This window comes from Schistocerca gregaria, chromosome 1 (genome assembly GCF_023897955.1).
Source record: "Schistocerca gregaria isolate iqSchGreg1 chromosome 1, iqSchGreg1.2, whole genome shotgun sequence".
Classification (NCBI taxonomy): domain Eukaryota; kingdom Metazoa; phylum Arthropoda; class Insecta; order Orthoptera; family Acrididae; genus Schistocerca; species Schistocerca gregaria.
Genome location: NC_064920.1, coordinates 1058433179 through 1058459597, shown reverse-complemented (window position 1 = coordinate 1058459597; position 26419 = coordinate 1058433179). Strand labels below are relative to the sequence as shown.

The window sequence follows — 26419 nt, the reverse complement described above, 5'->3', positions numbered from 1 at the left end:
ATACAAAGATGATGGCTTGAGGCAGTTTTTCTCACAGTTTAAATTTTTTAATAAGTCTGAATTATTTGACACATTGGTGCACAGTGATTTATTTGGAGACAGTTTCATCTTCTCTTAATTTGCATCCTTTCATTTCCATTAATATGATCTGTCACTATTACAGAGCTCTGAAAAGTGTGCTAGAGTACAGTAACAAAGTGTTTTCATAATTTTTGTATGTTAAAATTTATTACCCTTTTTCCCCCACACAATTTTAGATACTTCTCTCTCTCTCTCTCTCTCTCTCTCTCTCTCTCTCTCACACACACACACACACACACACACACACACACACACACACACACACCAATAGCTTATGACTGGTTCGCAAATGTAGTCATACAAAGATAATTTGTAATGTTTGTCTCTCTGGTGCTTACATGATAAATTCTTGCTATTAGTAACAGCATGTTCTGGAATGCTGCTCCTTGTGCAGGGTGCAAGAACTGGAAATCTTTTTGACCAGTGAAAACATTTTACTTCATTGTTGTTTCAGGTCTGGATAAGATAGAATTCTTGCAGTCACATGAAAATATGGACATCTATCAAAAAGCATTTGACATAATTGAGCACTACTTTGGAAGTGAGGAGGAGGATGCAAGAGTTGCTCCAGCAGTCGATGCAGAGGCACAACAGTATCAGTTCAATGCTGACCAGAGCGTTCCAATGGGTGGCTTCAATTTCTGAAACTCTGGATGATGGGCCACAAGAGTCGCCTTGTGAGTAGTTCGGAGTTTATTTTCGTTCTTATTGAAGTGAACTGAAATTGTAAATTTTAAAGAAATGGAGCAATTTTGTGATCATTTAAAAGGAACATGGAAAATAAGAACACTAACTAATGATATGCAGAGAAGAAAAGATATACAAAATTAATATTCTTTCTGCAACAATGTCTCAGTTCGCGCCTTGTGTGCTGCTGTTTATTATTCTGCAGAACTGAAAACTCCTGTTCTCCGGTTGTGAAACATCATAGAATTAATACACAAAAATGAGTATTTGTGGGTCCAAGTTCATAACAGGGTCACTGAATCCTGGGTGTAAGAATCTGTGATGTTCAGGAGCAGAGTAATAGTTGCCACTTGCAAGACACAATTTTGTGTTACTTGAAGTAATTGTGTCTAGCTTTCACAGTTACCGGTAGATTTCTGTTCCATTCCTCTGCCTGGATAATGCAGTTTCTTTTGCCTGGACCCTAAAAGATGAATGCCATGTGGAAGTACTTTCTTAATTAAATAATGTTTGTAATATATCTTGCATGTGTAGAGCATTGTGCAGATGTAACTAAATACAGCAGTTTATGATATTGTAATGTGAAAATTTGCTGTGACATTTCTGGCCTCTTGAATGTGTGTGTATTCAATTGGTTTGTAGCTTGAAAGAGTATCCCTCTAATGAAAAGGAGAGGAACTGATATCAGGCATATTTTATTGTTATGCAGAGGTAATTCATAAATATTTGGGGTGTTTAAATGCCGATACAGTGTTTCATATTGTCCCGACATGCTATAGAAATTACTGTAAAGAACACTGTAAAAGCTTGGACAACCCACAACAAAGTCTGTCAGTGCAAATGATAGTTTTTCCTTGCTTCATTCATGCCTTTCAAAACGCACACTACTACTTTCTGTTCCATTCCCAGTCCTGTTACTTTGCATCTGTAGATCTACCTTTATTAACAGAATCCCTCAGAGTACATCTATGTTGTTCCAGTATTTTTCCTCTGAATGCTACGTTATGCATAATAAATGATGTACACTGTTTACTTTTTCATTTTTTTTGACATGCCATGAAAAATACAGGAAACATAAACATTGTGGAAACTGATAACTTTTCACTTTTTGCGTTGTGTAGTTTCTTTAATTTCTCATACAGAAGCTGTAACAAACAACATTCTCAGTTTCTGTACTGATAACCTTGTAGTTCATGCCCCCACTTTATTACCTGCTCGCCAAGAATTGTTAACATTTTGCGCAAAGTAAATTTGGTTCTAAAAGGCATTCAATGTTGTGCCTGTCTTTAATGGTGAAATTAGTGAAGCTATGAAAAATGCGTAAAATTAATAATTCTTTGCATTACAAATGACGACGTTATGACTGACCATAGTTAGGTGACAGTGAAATAAATTTGACTGGACTTAAAGAAAAAGTTAAGTGAAAAGTGATGACTTAAAGGACAACATCATTAGATCCTTAAATGTTTACAATTACAAAATTGTAATACTTTGTAAGTGATCAAAATAAGAACTGTGCATTGAGCAACTGAATTAGATTGTTCAATCAGCAACAGAAATTATTTCGTGTAAATTACTTTGATAATGCTTGGTGCTCTCAGTGGATTTTTAAAAATGTAAATAGGATAAATATTCTGATATAAGATGTCCACTGTTATAGAAAAGCTGGAAGATATGTTATAGTGCTGTTTGAATTTGGTGGCACCACCCAGTCATTTCAGTGTTTTGTATTCTGACATTGTGCCCTCTGACACATTCAGTAGGGGATGTCATGTTATTTATGGAATATTTATTGTGTTAAGACTTGAGACATGTTTCTCTTTACTTTGGCTGGTAGCATGTATTTTTAGCCAATTGTAGAGAATGTGTTAAAAGTAGGAGGTAGAAACAATTGTGTTTCTAATTCATTTGTAATACATTGTTGAAATGTGTTGCAGCTGATACGTTATGGCTACCACATAAGAATGCATGTCATATTTGTTGAAATGAAATGAAGTTTTCAGAGAACTCGTGCTGTATATTTTATTTGTAGTCAAGAGTGTCTCTGTAAAACCCACAGATTTTTCTTTGTTGAAGAAGAGAGCCTTTGCACACTATGTATGCAATACTTTTGTTGAATATTTTGTAAAGGTAACAGAAATCCATTCAAATAAAGGCAGTATTTTCCATAAAAAGCAATCAGTATAAAACAAATGCCAACTCTTTGTAAATTTTTGCAGATCAAAAATGCGGAAGAAAAATGAGATGACAAGAAAATCATTAATTTGGTCTTCTAGAATGTTTGCTGAGAAGTACAGACTGATACTGGTATGGAATGTGATAAGACTGCGTAGGGGTCTCCCCCCAAATACTCTTGACTAAAAACGACTGCCAAAACATGAACTGTCGAAAGCAAAAAGTGGGAGTGTGAATCATGTTTTATGTTCCATAACTGCCTTGAAAACAGAGCTAGTCAACTTTCCACCTCATACTGAATTATAAATTTAATAAAAACCCTTTGTAAGAAAAATGTATTGTATTTAATATTCTCCTTTGTTTGACTGGTACTGATATTAATACTGATGATGTTACAATATATAGTTGGCGAAGAAGCAAAAGTGTATAAAAATGAGAACTGTGTTGCTTGAAATAAATTTGAAACTGTATTGATATAGTTTTAATAATTAAACTGCTTGTATTCTGTTAAACCATGAGGGCGATATAAGGTAAGGAGTAGGTTACATGTTTTTTTAATCAAATATTATGTTTGTTCCACGGAGAAGGCAACGAGATTTCAGAATATTTGGGAAGTATGTTTGCTAAGCAAGTAAACTGATAGTTCCTTTCCCATTGTGCAAAAGCTATAAATCTATTCTGCTTCTATTTTACTAGCACCTGATTAATTCCTTGAAATAAAACATTTGCCCAAACAATATTGTACCCAACATTTTTACCAAAAGCGAGTTAAGAGTTGGGATAGCATTATATCTGACCTCCTTTATCTACTGGTTAAATTGTTTCTACCTTGCATTATTTTTGGTACTGTTGTCAAACCTCAAAACATTGTAACTTATCATTCTGGGTTACACACAGAATGTAGTCGTAACGAGTGAAGTGCAACAGTGTTTGACTAAAGGAAGGAAATTTAAGTTAATATTTATGGGGTAAAGGACAATATATATGCAAGGCGTTGAAGGATAGCAGGTGCCTATTCACTCTTAACCAATGCACCCCAAAGGAATTATCCAAATGAAATGGAAATCGCTAGATGTGATGTACATTTACAGAAAAACAAATTATTACAATTTCAGAAAAATTGAATGACATATTCAAGAGAAGACTTTTGCAAAATGAGCAAGTCAGTAATGCATTGGTCCACCTCTGCCTCTCATGCAAACAGTTACTTTCCATGGCATTGATTGATACCTGATGGATATGTGCCAAATCCTGTCCAATTGGTATTTTAGAATGTCAAAATCTTGGTAGGAGGGCCCTGCCATTACCACTCCAAACTTTCTGTAAGCATGAAGACTACTAGTAGAAAATCACTGTGTGTGGCAGACTGTATCTTGCTGAAATGTAAGCCCAGGGTGGATTGATATGAAGGGCAACAAAATGTCATAGAATATTGTTGACTAACTGCTGTGCTTTAAGGGTGTCACGGATGGCAACAATAGCAGTCCTGCTAAGAAATGAAGTGGCACTCCAGACCATCGCTCCTGGTTGTTGGGTTGCATGATGGGTGACAGTCAGGTAGGTATCGCACTGCTAGCCAGGGTGTCTCCAGACAAGTCTTTGCTGCTCGTCAGGGCTCAGTTCAAAGCAGGAGTCATCACCAAAGACAATTCTTGTCTGGAGACATCCCAGACAGTGGTGGGATACCTACCTGACTGTTGCCTGCCATACGGCCTATGAAGCAGGAGTCTGGGGTGCCATTGAAATTCTTATCAGGACCTCTTTGGTCGTCATCCACAGTATTCTTACAGCACAGTGGTACATTGACAATATTTGGTATGAACTGCCACTGCATTTCATAACAAGACCCATTTGGTTGACAACCGCAGTGCAGTTGCAGCACAGCCTAGTATGTCAGTGATATTCTGTGTCTCATTTTGTTGTCCATCATGGCAAGCCAGCTTGTATGTACATTTAAGCAAGATAATGCCCCCCTGCACACGTCGAGAGTTTCTATTGCTTGTCTTTGTGCTTGCGAACCCTACGTTGACCAGAAAGGTCACCGGATCTCTCCCCAGTTGAGTATGTTTGAAGCACTACGGGCAGACCCATCCAACCAACGTGGGATATTGACGATCTAAAATGCCAATTGAGCAGAATTTAGGATGATATGCCTCTGTAGAACATCCAACAATTGTGTCAATCAGTTGCCAAGCTGAATTACTGCTTGCATAAGAGCCAGACGTGGACCAATGCTTATTAACTTGCTCAATTTGTGAAGCTCTTTCTCTTGAATAAATCATCCAATTTTTCTGAAAAACTAGTCATTTGTTTGTCAGTACATGTACAGTACATCTATCAATTTCTATCCCACTGGAATCCCCTAAATATAGCAGATTTTGTGAGAGATGTTCAAAGTTGAATTTTGTTCTTTCCTAGGAAAGAATTTGTCACTGTCAGTGTTCACGTAGAAATTTACCGGCAAATTATAAGGTGCAACCCCATGAACCATGGATCTTGCCGTTGGTGGGGAGGCTTGCGTGCCTCTACAGATAGCCGTACCATAGGTGCAACCACAACAGAGGGGAGAGGCCAGACAAAGTGTGGTTCCTGAAGAGGGGCAGCAGCCTTTTCAGTAGTTGCAGGGGCAACAGTCTGGATGATTGACTTATCTGGCCTTGTAACAATAACCAAAACGGCCTTGCTGGTACTGCGAACGGCTGAAAGCAAGGGGAACCTACGGCCGTAATTTTTCCCGAGGGCATGCAGCTTTACTGTACGGTTAAAAGATGACGGCGTCTTCTTGGGTAAAATATTCCGGAGGTAAAATAGTCCACCATTCGGATCTCCGGGCGGGGACTACTCAAGAGGACGTCGTTATCAGGAGAAACAAAACTGGCATTCTACGGATCGGAGAGTGGAATGTCAGATCCCTTAATCGGGCAGATAGGTTAGAAAATTTAAAAAAGGGAAATGGATAGGTTAAAGTTGGATATAGTGGGAATTAGTGAAGTTCGGTGGCAGGAGGAACAAGACTTCTGGTCAGGTGACTACTGGGTTATAAACACAAAATCAAATAGGGGTAATGCAGGAGTAGGTTTAATAATGAATAAAAAAAATAGGAGTGCAGATAAGTTACTACAAACAGCATAGTGAACGTATTATAGTGGCCAAGATACACACGAAGCCCACGCCTACCACAGTCGTACAAGTTTATATTCTGACTAGCTCTGCAGATGATGAAGAAATTGAAGAAATGTATGATTAAATAAAAGAAATTATTCAGGAAGTGAAGGGAGACAAAAATTTAATAGTCATGGGTGACTGAAATTCGACAGTAGGAAAAGGGAGAGAAGGAAACATAGTAGGTGAATATGAATTGGGGCTAAGGAATGAAAGAGGAAGCTGTCTGGTAGAATTTTGCACAAAGCATAACTTAATCATAGCGAACACTTAGTTCAAGAATCATAAAAGAAGGTTGTGTACATGGAAGAATCCTGGAGATACTAAAAGGTATCAGATAGATTATAATGGTAAGACAGATTTAGGAACCAGATTTTAAATTGTAGGACATTTCCAGGGGCAGATGTGGACTCGGACTACAATCTATTGGTTATGAACTGTAGATTAAAACTGAAGAAACTGCAAAAAGGTGGGAATTTAAGATGGGACCTGGATAAACTGACTAAACCAGAGGTTGTAACAGAGTTTCAGGGAGAGCATAAGGGAACAATTGACAGGAATGGGGGAAAGAAATGCAGTAGAAGAATAGAAGCAGGCAAAAAGGAATACAAATGTCTCAAAAATGAGATTGACAGGAAGTGCAAAATGGCTAAGCAGGCATGGCTAGAGGACAAATGTAAGGATGTAGAGGCTTATCTCACCAGGGGTAAGATAGATTCAGCGTACAGGAAAATTAAAAGAGACCTTTGGAGAAAAGACAACCACTTGTATGAATATCAAGAGCTAAGATGGAAACCCAGTACTAAGCAAAGGGGGGAAAGCAGAAAGGTGGAAGGAGTATATAGAGGGTCTATACAAGGGTGATGTACTTGAGGACAATATTATGGAAATGGAAGAGGATGTAGATGAAGATGATAAGGGAGATACGATACTGCGTGAAGAGTTCGACAGAGCACTGAAATACCTGAGTCGAATCAAGGCCTCGGGAGTAGACAACATTCCATTGGAACTACTGACTGCCTTGGGAGAGCCAGTACTGACAAAACTCTACCATCTGGTGAACAAGATGTACAAGGCAGGCGAAATACCCTCAGACTTCAAGAAGAATATAATAATTCCAATCCCAAAGAAAGCAGGTGTTGACAGATGTGAAAATTACCGAACTATCAGTTTAATAAGTCACAGCTGCAAAATAGTAACGTGAATTATTTACAGATGAATGGAAAAACTGCTAGTGAGTAGTGAGACAGGATTGTAGCCCTCTCCCCGGTGTTGTTCAATCTGTATATTGAGCAAGCAATAAAGGAAACAAATGACAAATTCGGAGTAGGTATTAAAATCCAGGGAGAATAAATGAAAACTTTGAGGTTTGCCGATGACATTGTAATTCTGTCAGAGACAGCAAAGGACTAGGAAGAGCAGTTGAACGGAATGGACAGTGTCTTAAAAGGAGGATATAAGATGAACCTCAATAAAAGCTAAACGAGTATAATGGAATGTAGTCAAATTAAGTCGGGTGATGCTGAGGGAATTAGATTAGGAAATGAGACACTTGAAGTAGTAAAGGAGTTTTGCTGTTTGGGGAGGAAAATAATTGATGATGGTCAAAGTAGAGAGGATATAAAATGTAGACTGGCAATGGCAAGGAAAGTGTTTCTGAAGAAGAGAAATTTGTTAACATCGTGTATAGATTTAGGTGTCAGGAAGTCGTTTCTGATAGTATTTGTATGGAGGGTAGACATGTATGGAAGTGAAACATGGACGATAAATAGTTTGGACGAGAAGAGAATAGAAGCTTTCAAAATGTGGTGCTACAGAAGAATGTTGAAGATTAGGCGGGTAGATCACGTAACTAATGAGGAGGTATTGAATAGAATTGGGGAGAACAGGAGTTTGTGGCACACCTTGACCAGAAGAAGGGATCGGTTGGTAGGACATGTTCTGAGGCATCAAGGGATCACCAATTTAGTATTGGAGGGCAGCGTGGAGGGTAAAAATCGTAGAGGGAGACCAAGAGATGAATACACAAAGCAGATTCAGAAGGATGTAGGTTTCAGTAGGTACTGGGAGATGAAGGATCTTACACAGGATAGATTAGCATGGAGAGCTGCATCAAACCAGTCTCAGGACTGAAGACCACAACAACAACCTATTTGGATATTTTATGCACTTGATTATGGCAGAAACATAATTTTTGGTCTTCCAGTGCACTGAGATAACTGGTGTGAAGAGATGAACAACAGAAGAAAGTGTGCCTTGTCACAATTGTTCACTTACATATCATTTGCCTTCAGAAATCAATAAGGTATGCATTTGCTGAAAGACACTGTAATGTTTTGTGTATTACACCTCAGTGTGTGCAAATTTTTATCAACACATTAAAGAGTAATCCACACCTTGAAGACAAAAGAGGAAAGCATTTGAACAGGCCTCACAGAATCCTGCATCATGACATAGATCTAATGAAGAAACAAACTGAATTGTTTCTAAACCAAGAAAGTCACTACTTTTGGCATAGACCTGTTAGTTGCCATTTCAGTCCAGATCTGTGAGGGCGTAAATGTATGTCTTTCTCTCCAGGAGAAGTACCCTGAACTAAATTAGCTACAGTAGGTTTAGAGATATTTTCAGGAGTGATTTTAAATTAAAATTGTGTTTGCCAAGTTCTTATTTCAATAAATTTTTTATGCAGGTGGTTAGTGCAGAGCCTGCTGAAGGAAATAAGAAAGCTGAAATGGAAGGTACATTTCATCATGCTAGGGTTGAAACTGCATACAAAACACTTGCTGCTGATGCCAGAAAAAGCAAACCAACAGGTAATAGTAACTTTGTGCTGACAGAGTTGCCGACAGTTAAATTATTTTTCTGTATTTTATCAATGGTGTCACTCTTGCCACACTCTTCCAGTACATAATACTGGTAGTAACACTGCTTTCATGGGGTTTTTGCATGAAAGCATTACCAAGAGAGGCTCAGTAAAGATATTTTCATGAATGCCAAAGTATATTCTTATACATTTCAATTCGCTCAATGATGGCTTCAGAATCTGATCTGAACAGTGAGTTGGGCACAATTGGCAGATAATTTCCCTTTTGCAGACTCTCGATCATCCATACATACTATAATAGAAATTCCTCATTATAGGAGATACTTTCCTACCATGTGGTAGGATCATGCCTTTATAGAAAGGAACAAGAGATTCTTTCTGTGTATCACACTGTCAATTGGATTCCAATGATTACTAGTGACAATGAATTCCTTGTCTGCGAGACGGAACAGAGAATTTCTGGGATCACCCCTACCACACTAAGGAGAAGAAACAGTTATAACATTGTGCATCTGTGTGTTTATCAAAGCATTGTAAAAAAACTGGGAGGAGAAATATGTTGCCATATAAAATTTCACTTTTCCCTGTCTTGTCTGATAAACTTTTGCCAATAAAAAGTTTCAGGAAGAAAGACGTAGTCTTCATGTCTCAGTATTATTCCCAGCTTGGAAATGGGAGTTCTGTCAGCAACTACCAAGTGAATTACAGATTTGCATATTCATCTAGCAAAATCCATTGATTAAGGACTGAGTGTACATGTTTAGTATAATTACAACACCAGTGGTGTTGAGTTTTTCAGTATCTTTTGCTGCAGCTTGTGTAGATTTATATTGCAATAAACAGTATGTGTTGACCTGTTTTGTGATATTTTTTCAAAGTAAGCTTTCTGTTTCTGAAATAAGTAACATGGTGTGTTTTAGCAGTACAACATTGTTTGTCCAAGAAAGTTAAAATAACTTCAAAGATAACATAAGCAATTATATAGTAATTGTTACAAAAAGAAAGAGACAGATTGGCATTTTATGTTTTATATAAAAGCCCAAATAGATAAACGAAACAAGTTTTTTTTCTGTAAAATGTACAACATTGTTTGGGCGAATGATTCAAACATAGGTGAGTACTCTACTGACTGAGCATGTTCTTTTCTGACACTGAACTCTTATTCTAAACTTCCCGCATTTGTTCAACTGTTAAAATATGCTGGTCACAGCATTTTCATTACAAGTAGTAAACATAAGTCCAGAGCGAGTACAGTTGGCTTTATACAAAGCCAACCTTACACAGGCTATGAATGCAATTGTGAACTGGAATGGGATTAGTTTTACAATACTTTGATGTGGCCTTTGATGTTAGGTAGTATCTCAGAGTATGAAAGATGTGAAAAGCAAGTCAGTGCAGTGTAAGATCGCATTCTGTGCCACAGGTCAAACTGCACAGAATTTATGTTGGAAAAGGGCACTCTGAAGCTAATGTGAGGTATTTTGTGGTTTTTGCATTAAAACGTACATGCTATGAGTGTATACTGTTTCAAAAACCCAATGCGCCCGCACCACACACACACACACACACACACACACACACACACACACACACACACACACACAAGGTAGTTATATATTTTTTGGTACAGATTTTTTAAAAAAAGTTTTAGCAAATGATACAATAGTGGTTTAAATGCAAAGGTATAAAAGGGGATAAAAACCTCTCCAGAAGTTGTACTCAAGCCTCCTCTTTTTATCTCAATCAGTTTCGTTGAAACAAACATTTTGAGGTGAGCTTGGAAGGTGTGGAGACAAACAGCATAGAAATTTAGACTTTCAGAATGTTAATGATGCATGCATAAATAGTATATCTGATACCTTCCTGATCTGTAAATTCTAGGAACTTTTTTAGTTGCCTTGCAGGGTGTACAATTTTAACTTCTCTCTACTGCTTGAAACTTCGTTTACTTATTCAAATATCTTGTGACACTGTTTAGGAGGAAGAACAGTATCTTTAAACATCTTAGGAATTCTTGAAGCAGATGCCACCTTCAGAATTGTCTCCACTTGTCTCCTGCAAAATTTAATAAACTTAATGCAACTTTTCCAACTGTTTCCATTTTTTGAAACCAGTCTGTGCAGATGTAGCTGGCAACTGCTGCTGCATAGCAGTAGCCACAGATTCGCACATACAGGGAACCTTAATTTGCCATGTATAGTGGCTGTGAACGCTAGAAAGATGATTTTGTGTACAAAATGGGCAAAAACATTCAAACTACTTTGTGTGGTAAGTAGTATGGCAATAGCAACCCCTCACAATTTCTCTCCCGTTATTGTAAATCATGTTCTGAAAAAGATGAAAGCTATTCATGGAGAATTCATTGCCTTTATAAACTTTCGGCTGCTGCTGACTTGTTGCTACACGTCTAGCTTAGTGCAGCCTCATTATTGCATAATGCATCAACCTGTGCTAAGCAACATGCATCTGGGTTTCTCCCGGGGCTGGGACAATCTGAGTGGCCCGTTTTGCCAAGTGCTGATTGCTTTCTGTGGTGTCTCCTGTTGCTTTAAGATTGGTCATCTCAAAGAGAATTATTAACATTGGCATAAAAAATATTCTGACTTTGAAGGTGTTTGTGTATTAACAGTTGTTACAAATTCACAGAAATTTAAAGATAGCTTTTTGTTGAATAGTATCTGATGTGATTTTGGTAAACCATTTCAATAGTTACATGTCACTTTCCCTAAACGTCAGTAGGTCACTGCTTCTTCATAGCTACAGATCAGTAATACATACTGTACAGCATGTATTCTTCACTACAGTAAATACAGAAATACATACATTTTATTTTAGATAAGTGAATATTTTTGGATGTCGCATCATTGGTTGCTTTTGTTTGTTTGCAGATAATACTTTTCTTTGTGTGTGGGGGATGAAAGTCATAAGTAATAGTTTTATTTTACAGTACTTTTGTAGACAAAAGCATTTTGTTGCGTTGCATGGTCAACAAAATATACTGATTGCAACATCTTTTTCACATATTGGTTTTTGTAACGAGCCACAGCAAAAACTTTTTTAGCGATGAGCAAGGAGACCTGTCAATAGTGCTCGAGGAAAACCCAGAGGCCACTTTCGCAACTTGTCGAGAGTACCCTTAGGAGCAGCATGATGAGTTAACTTGGTGCCATCTGACAGGTATGCATCTGCGCGTCTCCCCATAACAACTTCAAAATGGTGGCCTCTTTTTTTGTAATTGTAAAGTACCATCAGTTGTCTGATACAGTGAAAAATAAGTGATGTGTTGTGAATTATAATGCAGGCATTAATAACATGGCAAAAAGTTCAGCAGCCATGGTACACTGCAGTTTGGAATACTATTGTCTGGGGAAGATACCACCAGAAAACGTTTGACGTTGTAATGTCTGGAACATGCTCGTTAGCTGAAGGGTGCTTGGACTCAGAATTACATACATCGATGTGTTAAGGCCAGGTCCTTCAAATGATTGGAAGTATGTCAGTGAATATAGTCAATCTAACAGGATAGCGAAAACTTTTTGCCATTTGGTGATGGTGTTCAACCACTGCATATAAGTTTTTCACATGCTACAAAATGGTCAATAACATATTTGAACATTACTGTGGCTCTGTCTGCCCACAGAATATAGCAAGAAAATGAGGTTATTCTGTGCTGCAATGCAGAGACCACACGCTATGACTTGTCGTGTTTAGGCCTTATGCATGGAAAGCTTTATTTGTGACAGTCTTTTTGTTGTTCCTATCTGTGATTCAGCATCTCCGCTATACGGTGAGTGGCAATAATATTGTTACATACCCACACAGCTGTGATAATGAACAAAGCATATGTTTTCGAAATTTCTGTTGACACTGAAAATATGCTACTGCTATGTTGTCTCTTGCAGTACTATTTAAGGGATGATATCTGTCATTTTGGTGTAATCTGTAATTCGAAAACTGACATGCAGTGTCACATAATACAATATGGTTTTCTTAATGTAGATAACTGTTTACTGATTTTAGGTCTTGATGAAGCAAACATTGATACAACTGCTCTTTTCTCTCTAGGACTTTCTCGTAAAACAATTTCATGTATTGATTTTTGTAGAGCAGCTATTTTCTGCAGAGAAAATACAGTGACAGTACCAACAGGGGAGAATGAATTGCCAAGCATGGAAGTGGCAGGAGGAGGGGGGGGGGGGGGGGGGGGGAAATGCTGAAAAGAGGAAAGGAACCAGGAATAGATGGCATTCCTGCAGAAATGCTGAAAAAGGAAGAGAGATCGTACAGGAGTGAGAGTACCACCAATCTGTTAAATTTGGAGGAGAAAAGATCCTGACAGAATGGAAGCAGTCTGTCTGCTTAAGAAAGGAGATCTAATGAGATGCAGCAACATAAGAGTAATTATGTTACTGTATACAGTTTACAAGATCCTGAACGTTTTGTTGCTGAAGCTGACAACACCATACATAGAGGAGGTGCTTTGATTTAACAAGCATGGCTCAGAAACGAAAAATCAACTACATATAAGGCAAGAGCTATCAAAGAGCTAGGAATTTTGCAAAAATGTTTATTGTTTTGTTGTGAACTACTAAAAGTGTTTGATAATGTGAATAGGCAAGTAATAATGACTAGAACTGAAAAGGATGCAGTTTCCCGGAAAACTACTAAAACTAACACAAGCATGTATAAAATAGACAACATGCAGAGTGAAGTGAGTTGGAAAGGTATAAGAGAGGTTCCAGGTGAGGACTGGAGTGTGGCAGAGAGCCTGTCTGTCCTCCCGTCTGGTTCTTGAAAGAGCACTAAGAAAGATAAGCCTAGAGACTGGAATTCAGCAGGCTAGGAGGCTCAACATCCTGGCCTATGTGGATGATGTAGTTTCAACAGTGCTGAATGAGCGAGATCTGGTTCAGATGGCAAGAGTGTTAGTAGAAGAGGCAGAGAGAGGAGACTTGTGAATATAGATAAGATCAAATATCCCATAGTGAGCACAGAGAATGATGGCAAACTTTCATGTGGATGGTAAAATCTTTGAAAGGGTAAAGAGTTCAAATATCTTGGGGCAGTACTCAGTGAAAGAAATGAGATGGACCAGGAAAAAATGACAAGAATACAAGCAAGGAACAAGTGAAGGTTTGCACTCAGAAAACTACTCTTGTCTTGACCATGAAGGTTGGGATCTACAGGACTGTAATACAACCTGTGGTCCTATAAGAGCAGAGACTTGGGCTCTAACCCAAAGGATTGAAAGGAAACTCCTGAGATTTGAGAATAGTATTCTGAGACAGATTTTTGCGCCAGTGAAGGATGGCAACAACTGGAGAGGTAAGAAAACAATTGCAGGAGCTGTTGTTATTACTGAACATCGTGACTGTGATTAAAGAAAGGAGTGACATTTGTGCAGTGCTTGTTTCGAAGAATGTCTTGGCACAATCTTATACAATTTCTAAGTCTCTGTCACTCAAGAATTGAGTCATTAGAACCTTATAAGGGCACATCTTTAGCTATCGGTAAAGAATTCTGTGAACATTTTGGACCAGTAAGTGTAGGTCTGTCGCGTATTTTCATGCTGAGCATAGTGGAGACTGCTGGATTGAATGCTTAATAAAGCCACATTTTATTGTCCCTGTTGCAGTGCAAAGGTGGCCCAAAATTCCCTTTTCGAAGCAGAACTAGTTTCTCTAAAATTCCGAGCCTATGTGTAAATCATTTTATTGTTGGGAGCAGGATCATGTTGATGAAGCGTAAAGTGGATGCAGAAAGAACGTTATCTCGCTATTGCCACTCCACCATTTTTAATAAACTCACCATACCGACCCATAGCTGACACTGACAATGGCACATATACAGCAGTTAAATAGTGCTATTCCCACCACCCTACGCCATTCCCTCATGTAGCTGTGTGCTCTCAAAACAGTGGAGCTCTTTTTGCCACGCCCTGTACAATGTTTTTCAACTAAAATTGCTTTAGAAATATCTGCACCACTTGTGCCAACAGTGTGCATAAATTATTTTCAAGTTCTAGGCTTGGCTAACTAAAGTTAGACCCAAAGCGAAACGACTTACTACTGACCATTGCAATGATTGCAGCAAAGCAGAACTACAAGCATGGAGAGTGAAGCTGTACTATATTTTGGACTGTGGCGTCACAAACAAGGCTATTTAGCACAAAAAATTTTGCTATTTAAGCACTGTTTATAGCAGCTACTTAACCCATTAATATCCCTTCGACTGCTGAGGAGTGCCACTGACGAGATTTCCACTTGGTGATGATGCTTTCTCTCTTTTCAGGTTCATATTGAGATAGCACACACTAATAAAAATCCAGATCCATAAGCATGTTTCTATTACCTCCAGTGTGACATGAGGATCTTCCTGTGAAGTCATGTTGGTAAAGCTCTTAGAATTTTCCTTCGACCAAGTGTCAGTTGCATTAGCTTCATTCAACAAGAGCTCAAGTTTTGAGATCTGTCACATGTGTTATCACATTTTACATCACAATATGCAATATAACTTGCCAGGTACATGAATCCTACTGCTGAGCATTCTACATCTTCTGTCACAGCAGATGGTGCACCTGTCTCACAACCATAACTTACATCCTCTATCTCAGTTTCCTCACCTAGCAAGACCATTGTTACACACATTTCTGGTGGTCCTCTTCTAGTCCCAAAGATAGACTGTTCGACAGTGGGATGTCACGAGCAGTCTTTCGCAGAAGCAGCAAACACAGATGGATGGATGTTGATAAAACCTACAAATACCTCTAATCTGTGAAAACAAATTTTCAAGGCAATCCAGGTTCAGCCGTTCAGTTAAAATATATTTAATGCTAAGTGACATATCAGAATGAAGTCCACATAAAAAATTTAACTGATATTAGCAGACTTTTTCTGAAATGACAATAGTTGTTTTCTGTTGCCAAATTGTATGTTTTCACAGCAAAAATCATAGTGGTAAAAGTAACGGGAGTTGCAATGACATCAAAAACATGAAGCCGCTGTCTGTCATCTTAGTTGCTCCAAAACATTACCTTCAGGTGTTTTGATTCATTTAGAGTCACCATATGATTTCCTAGAAGAAAGCAAATGAATATTGAATGAAGAAAATTGTTGCTGTCTGCAGCAATATGCTTCATTGATTGAAATATTTAGAAGCAGGAGCTGCTTCTGGTACCTAATCCATATAGACTTCTGGACTTGAAACGTTGAGAACATTTAATCTTGTGAAACTTGTCTGCTTTCCTCTTGTGTAGTTCATTTAAGTCGTTACATGTTTCTGCTTATTCAAAGACTGTATCTGAGTTGCACCTTGCTTGTTGTTTATTTGTAAATCAAGATTGGAACAGTCTGCTCTAAATTTTTCACACAGTAAACATAAGTCAGTTCTGGGGCACCAAAAACTTATGCTGTAATTAGTCACAAGAAAATAATAATGTACAATCACCACTTGTAACATGACTCATTGTCCATAATCTCAGTTTCCTCACCTAGCAAGACCATTGTTACACACGTATAAAATATACCAACATATTTGATGCCTACATTTTCCTTAAGAAATAACTTTATGCACAATCTCGGTTACACTAACACACGCAGGTATCTGTTCAACTTACTATGCACATTTATGTTCAGAACTGCATGTGCTTAATACATTGTGCCAGATTTGGTCTCCTGCATGACAGATGAATTAATAAAGAGAAACTGTAGTTGCATGGCATCCCAGTACTGTAAGGCCTATTGGTTTTTCACAAAGCTTGGTGTAAACTTAAGTACTTTGAAAACTCAAACTGAAATTCAAAAGTAAAAATCAGTTTATTCCTGAAACATATATAAAGAGGTCCTGGGAAATGAGGCATATACGCTACTTCTGAAAGGGAGCAATAATTCAGTGTGAAACTACATGCTATTACTTAAATCTTTATTACAATACCTGATACCTGTGGTCTAGGGGTAGTGTGTTTTATTAGTAATGAAAACGTCAGTCCCGGGTTTGACTCCCATCACTGCTTAAATTTTGAATAAAAATTGTCAGCAATGGTGGCCACAAGACTTCTGGCATAAGAAGTCATCCTCATTCAGTCGAAGGTCTTGTTAAAGAGGGCGCATGAGTGAACAAAAGTTCAAGACACTCAAGCTTGATGTGTAACTGAAAAAGTGTCATGATCTCTCCATTTGCAAAAGATTCCAGACTAGGCCCCCATTCAGATCTCTGGGAGGGATTGCCAAGAGGGAGGTGACCATAAGAAAAAGATTGAATAACCAACTAAAGGATAACTTTCTATGAGGCTGGGACATGGAATGTCAGAAGTTTGAATGTGGTAGGGAAAATAGAAAATCTGAAAAGGGAAATGCTGAGGTTCAATCTAGATATAGTGGGGGCCAATGAAGTGAAATGGAAAGACGATGAGGATTCTTGGTCAGATGAATATAGGGTAATATCAGCAGAAAATGGTATAACAGGAGTAGGACTCATTAAGAACAGGAAGGTAAGGGCAGAGTGTTAATGTGAACAGTGCTGTGATAGGGTTTCTCTCATCAGAATCGACAGCAAGCCAACACCGACAACAGTAGTTCGGGTTTACAAGCTGACATCACGAGGCAAAGATTAAGAGACAGAATGTATATGGGGATATTAAATGTGTAATACAGTATCTGAAGGGACATGAAAATGTAATAGTCATGGGGGATTGGAATACGGTAATAGGAACAGGTGTAGAGGAAAGGGTTGCAGGAGGACTAATTGAGTTCTGCAATAAATTTCAGCTTGTAATACGGAATTCTCTGTTCAAGAATCACAAGAGGAGGAGCCGTACTTGGAAAAGGCCAGGAGATTCAGGAAGATTGCATGATGGTCAGGCAGAGGTTCTGAAACCAGGAATGAGGTTATAACACTAGCGTGTATGTCACTCTTCCCTAAGAACCGAACTTTTAGTCCTGTCACAGGAAAAGCCACATATAACTCTAACGTGCCGTGAAACATGCTAATGTTACCCTCTGAGAGGATTTCACAATTCTGACCATTTATGTGTCTAATGGACAAAGATATCGGACTATAATTTTGAATATGGTGAAATTAACAGAAAAACCAAATGGACTTTAATCTTGGGAGTCAATGAAAGTAGTAAAATCATAAATGAATGGTCACCAGCCCAATTAGGCACATTAAATTGGAAATATATGTTTAAGTATATTGAATATTGGTTATTGAAGTTACTTTCGTTGAGATTTCCCTTGGAATAGCAAACAGGATACAGTGAACTCTGAACTGTGTGTAGGAGCAGTTACCAATAATGAACACACCAGTAATTTATAGGGAGTAGGTTTGCACCAAGCTCATACTAATGACAGCTACACTCAAAAGCATTACTTAATCAAATACTGAAATGTTACTGCATGAAGTGCAGAACTAAACTTGGACATGAGGGGCTTTTATCTTAACTGACATGACAAAAACAAATAAATATGAATAATATACCAAATACAATGTTTAAGATCCTCTGCAAATATCCATTTTCCTTGGCAACAGTAAAAGTTCAATTTTTTCCTAATAAATGGAGAATATGATGGGGGTCCCATACACACAAATTAACTGGTCCACGCCCATATACATTACTGAATGTATGAAGTTAGCGAAGCAGTGGCAAAGATTGGTGGCAAGCGAGATGGTGGCTAACTGTACTCATGGCTCTTGATGTTTGAATGCTCTATAAAATCTCTTCTTGGCATTGGATTTTCAACATATTAGAGCCATTCCTTTTTTACCGAGAATACCAGATAATAGCCAGATCCACATATAAGGCAAATCCTGTGTAAAGCAGCTTCCAATTGCCTCTCTTAGCACTGTTTAAGTGTACCGTGCTACGGTTAGCCACATACTGCATACTGATCACACAAAGGAGCCGCTCAGTTCGATGGTCAAAACCACATTTTACATTGCGCCATTCCACTTCTGTTGCGGGGGGGACTTCCCTACAGCTTTTACATGTTACAAATACAAGTGCCCTAAGCATGAACCAGCTTTCAATAAACATTTTCTTTTTATGAGTATACACATATTATAATAATTTATCATTTTAACATATCTTTTTGCTTTTTCCAACTCTAATTTTCTTGTCACATATCAATTAATTTAAATACATCAGAATATACACCCCACAATCATAGATACACAGTTGCATAATATAAACCTACTTCTAATCGTTATAAGTGTTAGGAGATATGGTTCAAGTTTTCTGAGGCTGTAGATAGTGTGATAAGGGATAGCTCAGTGGGCTGGAGTTGAGTTGGGGAGCAATGGACATCAGTTGGTCAAAGAAGATTCATCCAACTGAATCTTTCCTTGAGTTTGTATGAATTAAAACAAAACAATTTCAGTAAGGTCATGAAAGTATTGACATGACATAAATCAGAATTCAGTGTTTTGACATTAATTTGTTGGTGTTTTTAATGCGTTCATCATGAAGAGGAATGGACATCTCTAAAAAAAGCAGTCGAAGAAATTGGAAAGAAAAACAAAGGAACTAGGAATCTAACTGTAAAGTAACCATGGATAACACATGAAATACTTCAGCTGATCGATGAAAGACGGAAGTAAAAAATGTTCGGGGAAATTCAGGAATACAGAAATACAAATCACTTAGAAATAAAATAAAAAGGAAGCACAGGGAAATAGCTGCATGAAAAATGTAAAGAAATGGAAAAAGACATGATTGTTGAAAGGACTGAGTCAGCATACAGAAAAGTAGAAACAACCATCGGTGAAATTAAAAGCAAGAATGGTAACATTAAAGAGAGCGGATAGATGGAAAGAGTATATTGAAGGCCTCTGTGAGGAGGAGGACTTGTCTGATGACATGATAGAAGAAGAAACAGGAGTTTGTATAGAAGAGACAGGGGATCCAGTATTATATTCAGAATTTAAAAGAGCTCTGGAAGACTTAAAATCAAATAAGGCAGAAGGGATAGATAACGTTCTACAATTTCTGAAATCATTGGGCAAGTGGCAACAAAACAACTATTTATGATGGTGTTTAGAATGTATGAGACTGGCAGTGTACCATCTGACTTTCAGAAAAACATCATACACACAGTTCCGAAGATTGCAAGAGCCCAAAAGTGTGAGAATTATCCCATAATGAACTTAACAGCTCACGCATCCAATTTGTTGACAAGAATATTATACAGAAGAATGGACAAGAAAATTGAGGATCTATTAGATAATGATCATTTTGGCTTTAGGATAGGTAAAGACACCACAGAGGCAATTTTGATGGTGCAGTTAAAGAAAAATCAAGATATTCGTGTCTGCAGCTCATGGTCTAGTGGCTAGCATTGCCACCTCTGGATCACAGGCTCCCGCATTCAATTCCCAGCTGGGTTGGGGATTTTCTCTGCCCGCGGACTGGGTGTTTGTGTTGTCCTCATCATTTCATCATCATCATTCATGACAGTGGCTAGATTTGACTGTAAAAAAAGAATTGGACTGTGTAAAAATTGGGACTTTGTACAGGTACTGATGACCAAATACAGGATGATCATCATAATCAAGATACATTCATAGTATTTGTTAACCTGGAAATAGCATTTGACAATGCAGAATGGGGCAGGATGTTCGAAATTCTAAGAAGAATAGAGGTAAGCTTTAGGGAAAGATAGGTAATATACAATATCTACAATAACCAAGAGGGATCAGTAGTAGTGGAAAACCTAGAACAAAGTGTTCAGATTAAAAGGAGTGTAATACAGGGATGTAGTCTTTCACACCTACTATTCAATCTATATGTTGAAGAAGTGGCGGTGGTGGTGGTGGTAGTGGTGGTGGTGGTGGTGGTGGTGGTGATGATGAAGTCCCATACTCTGTGACGGTCAATCTATATGTTGAAGAAGCAATAACGGAAATAAATGAAAGGTTCAAGACTGGAATTAAAATTCAAGGTGAAAGGATATCAATGATAAGATTTGCTGATGACATTGCTATCCTCAGCGAAAGTGAAGAATTGAAGGGTTTGCTGAATGGTATGAACAGTCTAATGAATACAGAATATTGATTGAGAGTAAATTGAAGAAAAATGAAAGTAATGAGAAGTAGCAGAAAAGAGAACAGCGAGAAACTTAACATTGGGATTGATGATCACAAAGTCGATGAAGTTAAGGAAATCTTATACCAAGCAGCAAGATAACTCATTAGGACAGAGCAAGGAGGACATAGCAAGCAGATTAGCTCTGGCTAAACAGGGAATTCCTGGCCAAGAGAAGTCTACTCATTTCAAGCATAGCCCTTAATTTGAGGAAGAAATATCTGAGAATGTATGTTTGGAGTACAGCATTATAAATTAGTGAAGCATGGCTTGTGGGAAAACCAGAAAAGAAGAGAATCGAAGGATTTGATGTGTGGTATTATAGACAAATGTTGAAAATTAGGTGGACTGATAAGGTTCAGGATGAGGAGGTTCTCCACAGAGTGGGCGAGGAGAGGAATTTATGGAAAATACTAACAAGAAGTAGGGACAGGATGGAAGAATATCTGTTAAGGCTTCATGGAATAACTTCCACGGTACTAGACGGAGCTGTAGAGGATCAAACAGAGATTGGAATACATCCATCAAATAATTGAGGGTGTAGATTACAAGTGCTACTCTGAGATGAAGAGCTTGGCACAGAGAAAGGAATTCGTAAAGGGCCGCATGAAACCAGTCAGAAGACAAATGACTCAAACAAAAAGAAGCATGTAAATGTTACAGAGGTTAGGCTGTCATTACCAAAAATAATGGGTTACTTAGTCATTGAAGCAAGATATTTATTTTACATGGTCTAGACCAGTGCTCAAAGAGCAGCCCATGGGCCGCATGTGGCCCAAATCAATAATTTGTGTGGCCCACAGATCTAAGCCACAGTTTATAATGATATGCATGTAGTAACTAATAGCCAAATCCAAAAATGTCAATTAATGGTAATAGCTTCTTAAGACTGTAGTTTTCCTGCTCAGTAACAAACAAAAATATTTGGAGAGAAAGTAATATTTTAAGGTGTACTTATTTCAGTTGATGTTGGTGAATTTGGCCATGAGCCAAGTAAAGTTGGTCCCTTACCTCAGGGGAAGATGGGATAAGTAGTACAGCCACTGTGGAATTAAAGGATGTGTGAGGGGGGATCTTTTATAATTTATATTCCAGCACTGATAGCTTGTGGGTATATGCGACTTCTACTGATCAGCTACTATGGTATAAATTTTGTCACATAATATGGATTCGTGAATGTGTGTTAAGGAAACAGTCATTGTCAAATGTGGTACATATTTGTAGCAGGCTGTGGGGACACAAGCTCTATATACTTCCATCCCCAAGAATATCACTGCAAAAACAGTATCTATGGACCTTGGGCATTGTGTTCTGAGACACTAAGTGTTTAAATTGTATGTGTCTGCATAATGTGTATAAATAAATATTGTATATGTGAATTGGCAATGTTGACAGTCATTACACATCATGAACATCATGTTTGTTACCAAATTCCTACATTAGTGACCCCGAGTTATTTGACAACCGTGCCGTGACATTTTCGTGTGACACATTGCTCCACCTTCACCCAATGTGAGAATCCATCACCTTGTCAAAATGGATCCTACACACCACTGACGGTTAACCAGCTGCAGTCAACAATAGCAAGTGTTGCGGGTGTTTATCTAACGACTTTTCACCGCTACAAGTTGGAAATTGCAATATCTCTGTGTTTAATACCCGTACAACAATGCAACCACTGTCACATCAGCAAGCACATAAGTACCACAATACTCAACTTCCATTGACCACAGTGCCTTTAATGAACACTGGGAATAGTGCTATGAGTTTTTATGTGAACACTAACCTTGTCAGACTACATAATGAAGGGACAAAGACGATGACGATCGGCGGTAATGAACAATGGCGCTACCATGCCGCCTCTACCATTCTCAAGTGCAACATGCCAATTGATACACATTCAGCTAAAACTAATACTATTCTTAAGTCTCCCTATCAACCAAGTGACTCTTCCATTTTTGAGATGTCAGGCTAATGACAGACACCAACCACAGTGAGGTAACTAATGCCGAACAATCAGTGACAACAAACAAACATGCAGGTCAGTACATTTGGTTGTCTCAGGGACAGATAGTGCCAGTTAAGAATAATTTTGAACAGAATGGCATATTTCCAAAAACTGCTCTCACTCTCACATGTCATGTGAGTGATGTCACGGCAGGTGTGCCGCGTACCATGGTACACCTCGGGTGTGACGTCATGGCCCCATCAGCCGTACCATTCCCCACACCCCAGCTTGCACCGGGATATGCTAATGTCCATTGCGTGCTAGTACGGACACGTGACACAACAGTTTCACCACAACCACACATCAACAGGTATCGGGATGCCACAACAGATGCATCAACAGCACTACAATCACAAGATGGATATCAGAATTACAACCTGACTGCTACACCACCCGCACCGACAATGGAGGGCATCAAGTTCGAGCCAGACATCACCATCAAGCCTACAGTGAAGCCCATACCATATGGGCGGACAATGTACCACAAATTTATCCAGCTCACAATGGTTACATGACACGCCGCCGATCCTATGGCCAAAGTGCACTGACACCCTGCACTGCGAGGGCCTCCGACCGACTGTGGCTTCACCCCACCTACTGCAACACGCGTTATGACCAAGGGGTGTGACACCATTAACATGGACTTACTCGATACACCACCTACGCCGCGCGCTATATTTCATTACAACGACACCACCTTAGCAACCACGATGGCCGCAACGTGACTAAGAGAACACTGTGTACAGTGGACATATGGACAACCACAACCAGAAAACTGTCATATCCAAAAGAACTATATTTCTCTGCAGTCCGCCAAGCTTCTATACATCACACAGGCGACGGCACAGAAATATCATCCACACTGCTACACTTGCCACTCCATGGGCATGACATCACTGCCTCACTGGCTGGCTGCGCCACACTCTGGACCACAGCTCCACACCATGCTGACGGGTAGAACAAACAGTGGCCATACCTCATCAGACCACCACAGTCGGTCCGAGCACACAGACTCACCAGAAATGTGGTTTGCTTTATGCAAATGTATGATGAGGACAGTAGGGATCGATGATGTCCAGAGCAAGCTGTTAATACTTCTCGGTGCACAAGCAGATCTCGTCAGTGATCTAGTGCTAAATACTCTGACTGCACACAAGTATGAGACAGTGAAGTCACTAATACTGCAATGATTATCACACATGCCAGAGCAACAATTGCACCTCGCCATAAATGAGACGACACTGGATAATGACACATCATTGGTGTTATGGCAGAAATGGCTCCTGAAAATTGATAACAACCTACTAAATATGGTCATTTAGGTTATTCAACCTCCCAGAGCAAATAAAGACAGCACTTCTAGTACATGCAGAGACACCAATGGAAACGTGCCTACAACTGGCCAATAGGATGCTGGCACTGACATGCCATCAGACACTAATCAGTGCTAGGACAACTATCTATGATCGCCACGCCAGAGACATGCATGGTACACAACAGACAAGGATGGCAGACACTGCAAAACACTGTGCACAGACCCCGGGCAACTTCCTCCCCCCACAACTGGACCCCAACCACCTTGCAGGCTGCGACTGCTGCAGCGCCATAACAATCACGGCACACAGACCTAGCTCCTGCAGGAAATAAACAAGCAAGGGAGATGGCTGACGCCCTGGCCACCACAACACAGCCCAGCCAAAACAAAATGAAAAGTGGCTACTGCTGGTTTCACGCGCGATTCGGCACCGACACATGCCACTGCCGACAGCCATGTGACTACCCAAACAGCACTGACGGACTGTCTTAGGTACACCAGACCATCTCCCTACAACAAGCCACTTTTCAACTGGAGATACTACAGCACATAACATGCCACACACACAGGCAGATGGCACACAACTGTTTGTTTACGACCGCTGGCTATACCAGTAACTGCTGGTTGACAAGTGCGAGGACATCAGCACACTGCAACCTTACCCTCCCACACATCATCATTCAAGTTTTCATTCTTTGCACAAATTTAAAAAAATAAGAACTTGTTTAATTATCTTGATTATCTCATTGTTGTTGTTGTTGCTGGCTCAAAATCTTGTTGTGTCTAGGAGTACATTCTTGCTGCTGAAAATTTTGATTCAACGTTACGAGTTCTTGTTGCACTAAACAACTGATGAAGATCTGCCTGTTGCTGTAATTATCTTTTTATTTTATCCCACTCTTCTATACCACTCCGACTTCACAATCTCCTTTTTTATCACACCACAAATCACATTATTAGTTACAAGATAAGCAAAATACATGCATTATATTCTACGGTACTCACAATTTCCAAATAGTTTACAAATCAAATAAGTTTACAAACTTTCTGGACAAGAGAAGAATCATTACCAAATTATATCATTATGTCATAAACAAACCGAGAAACAAATTTTACAGTTAGTGTTAGATTACACAACTAATAATATGAATTTTAAGTATGCCAGAAATTTTGCAATTTCAATTATTCTTAAAAGAAGAGTATTTTTAACTGTTAGTACATATTGATTGTAACACATTAATTTCTTTTTATTCATTTTAGCCTGAAATATAATACATATCAGCTGAGATAATTTTAACCTACGCAAGAATTGATAGTATACATGGTATCATTTATTTCTATAAAAAAAAAGAAAGGTAATGTTCGAGGAGGATGACTCATTATATCATCCTTCTCTTAAAATTTGGAAACAGTGTGTTTACAATATTTTGTGACAGACTATAATGTTTGCCAAACAGTGCACAAAATGATGCCCAGGATAGCAGATGGATGTATAGAAGTATCTGACACACAACATATTACAGAGAATATAAGAAAAATATCTACTATACAAATCATAATCTATTTTCAGGAAATAGCATTCAGATCTGTGGAACATACTGATGCAATATAAATAATACAAGGTCAAAACTACAACATTACACCACTATACTATAGAAATAATACAGAGAGAATGCAAATTACTGGTATTACAATTTTTAAGTTAAGATCTATAAAACCATACCTTCAAAAGAGAAGAGAAAAAATTTCAGAGCCTAAGTGTATGATGAGTGAGCCGACTCGAAAAACTCGTGATGACAGGTACAGACCAGCAAAAGTGTATTCAGTCATGAGTAGGAATCAAACAGCCTTATAGATCATGGCATTTACAGATATGTTGACTCAAGAAAGGACAAAATAATGGAAAAATATTAGAGCCTAAGTTTACAATGCGGGGATCAATACACGAATCCAAATTCACCAGGTACAAACCAGCAAAAAGGTTTCGACACAACAAAATGAATAAAACTCGTAATCATATCAATAAGACCAAGTAAACGAAAAGAGTAACAGTGAGAAGCGTCTAGCTTTAATCAATGTGTACAT

At 38.6% G+C, this 26419-nt stretch overlaps 1 protein-coding gene across 5 annotated transcripts in view; it reads left to right on the top strand.

Annotated features, from left to right (window-relative positions):
- The window catches only part of LOC126281139 (importin subunit alpha-7), a 52857-nt gene extending 43294 nt beyond the window's left edge, over positions 1-9563 (top strand). For 2 of the 5 annotated variants that reach the window (XM_049979821.1, XM_049979837.1), the window contains exons 9-10: positions 536-758; positions 2988-3413. In XM_049979821.1, the coding sequence (XP_049835778.1) occupies positions 536-726 (191 nt within the window). In that variant the 3' untranslated portion in view covers positions 727-758; positions 2988-3413. Of the gene's footprint in view, positions 1-535; positions 3414-8797 lie in introns of those variants that run through there. The other 3 variants (XM_049979819.1, XM_049979846.1, XM_049979828.1) reach the window with 2 other exon arrangements.
- The last annotated feature ends 16856 nt before the right edge of the window (positions 9564-26419 follow it).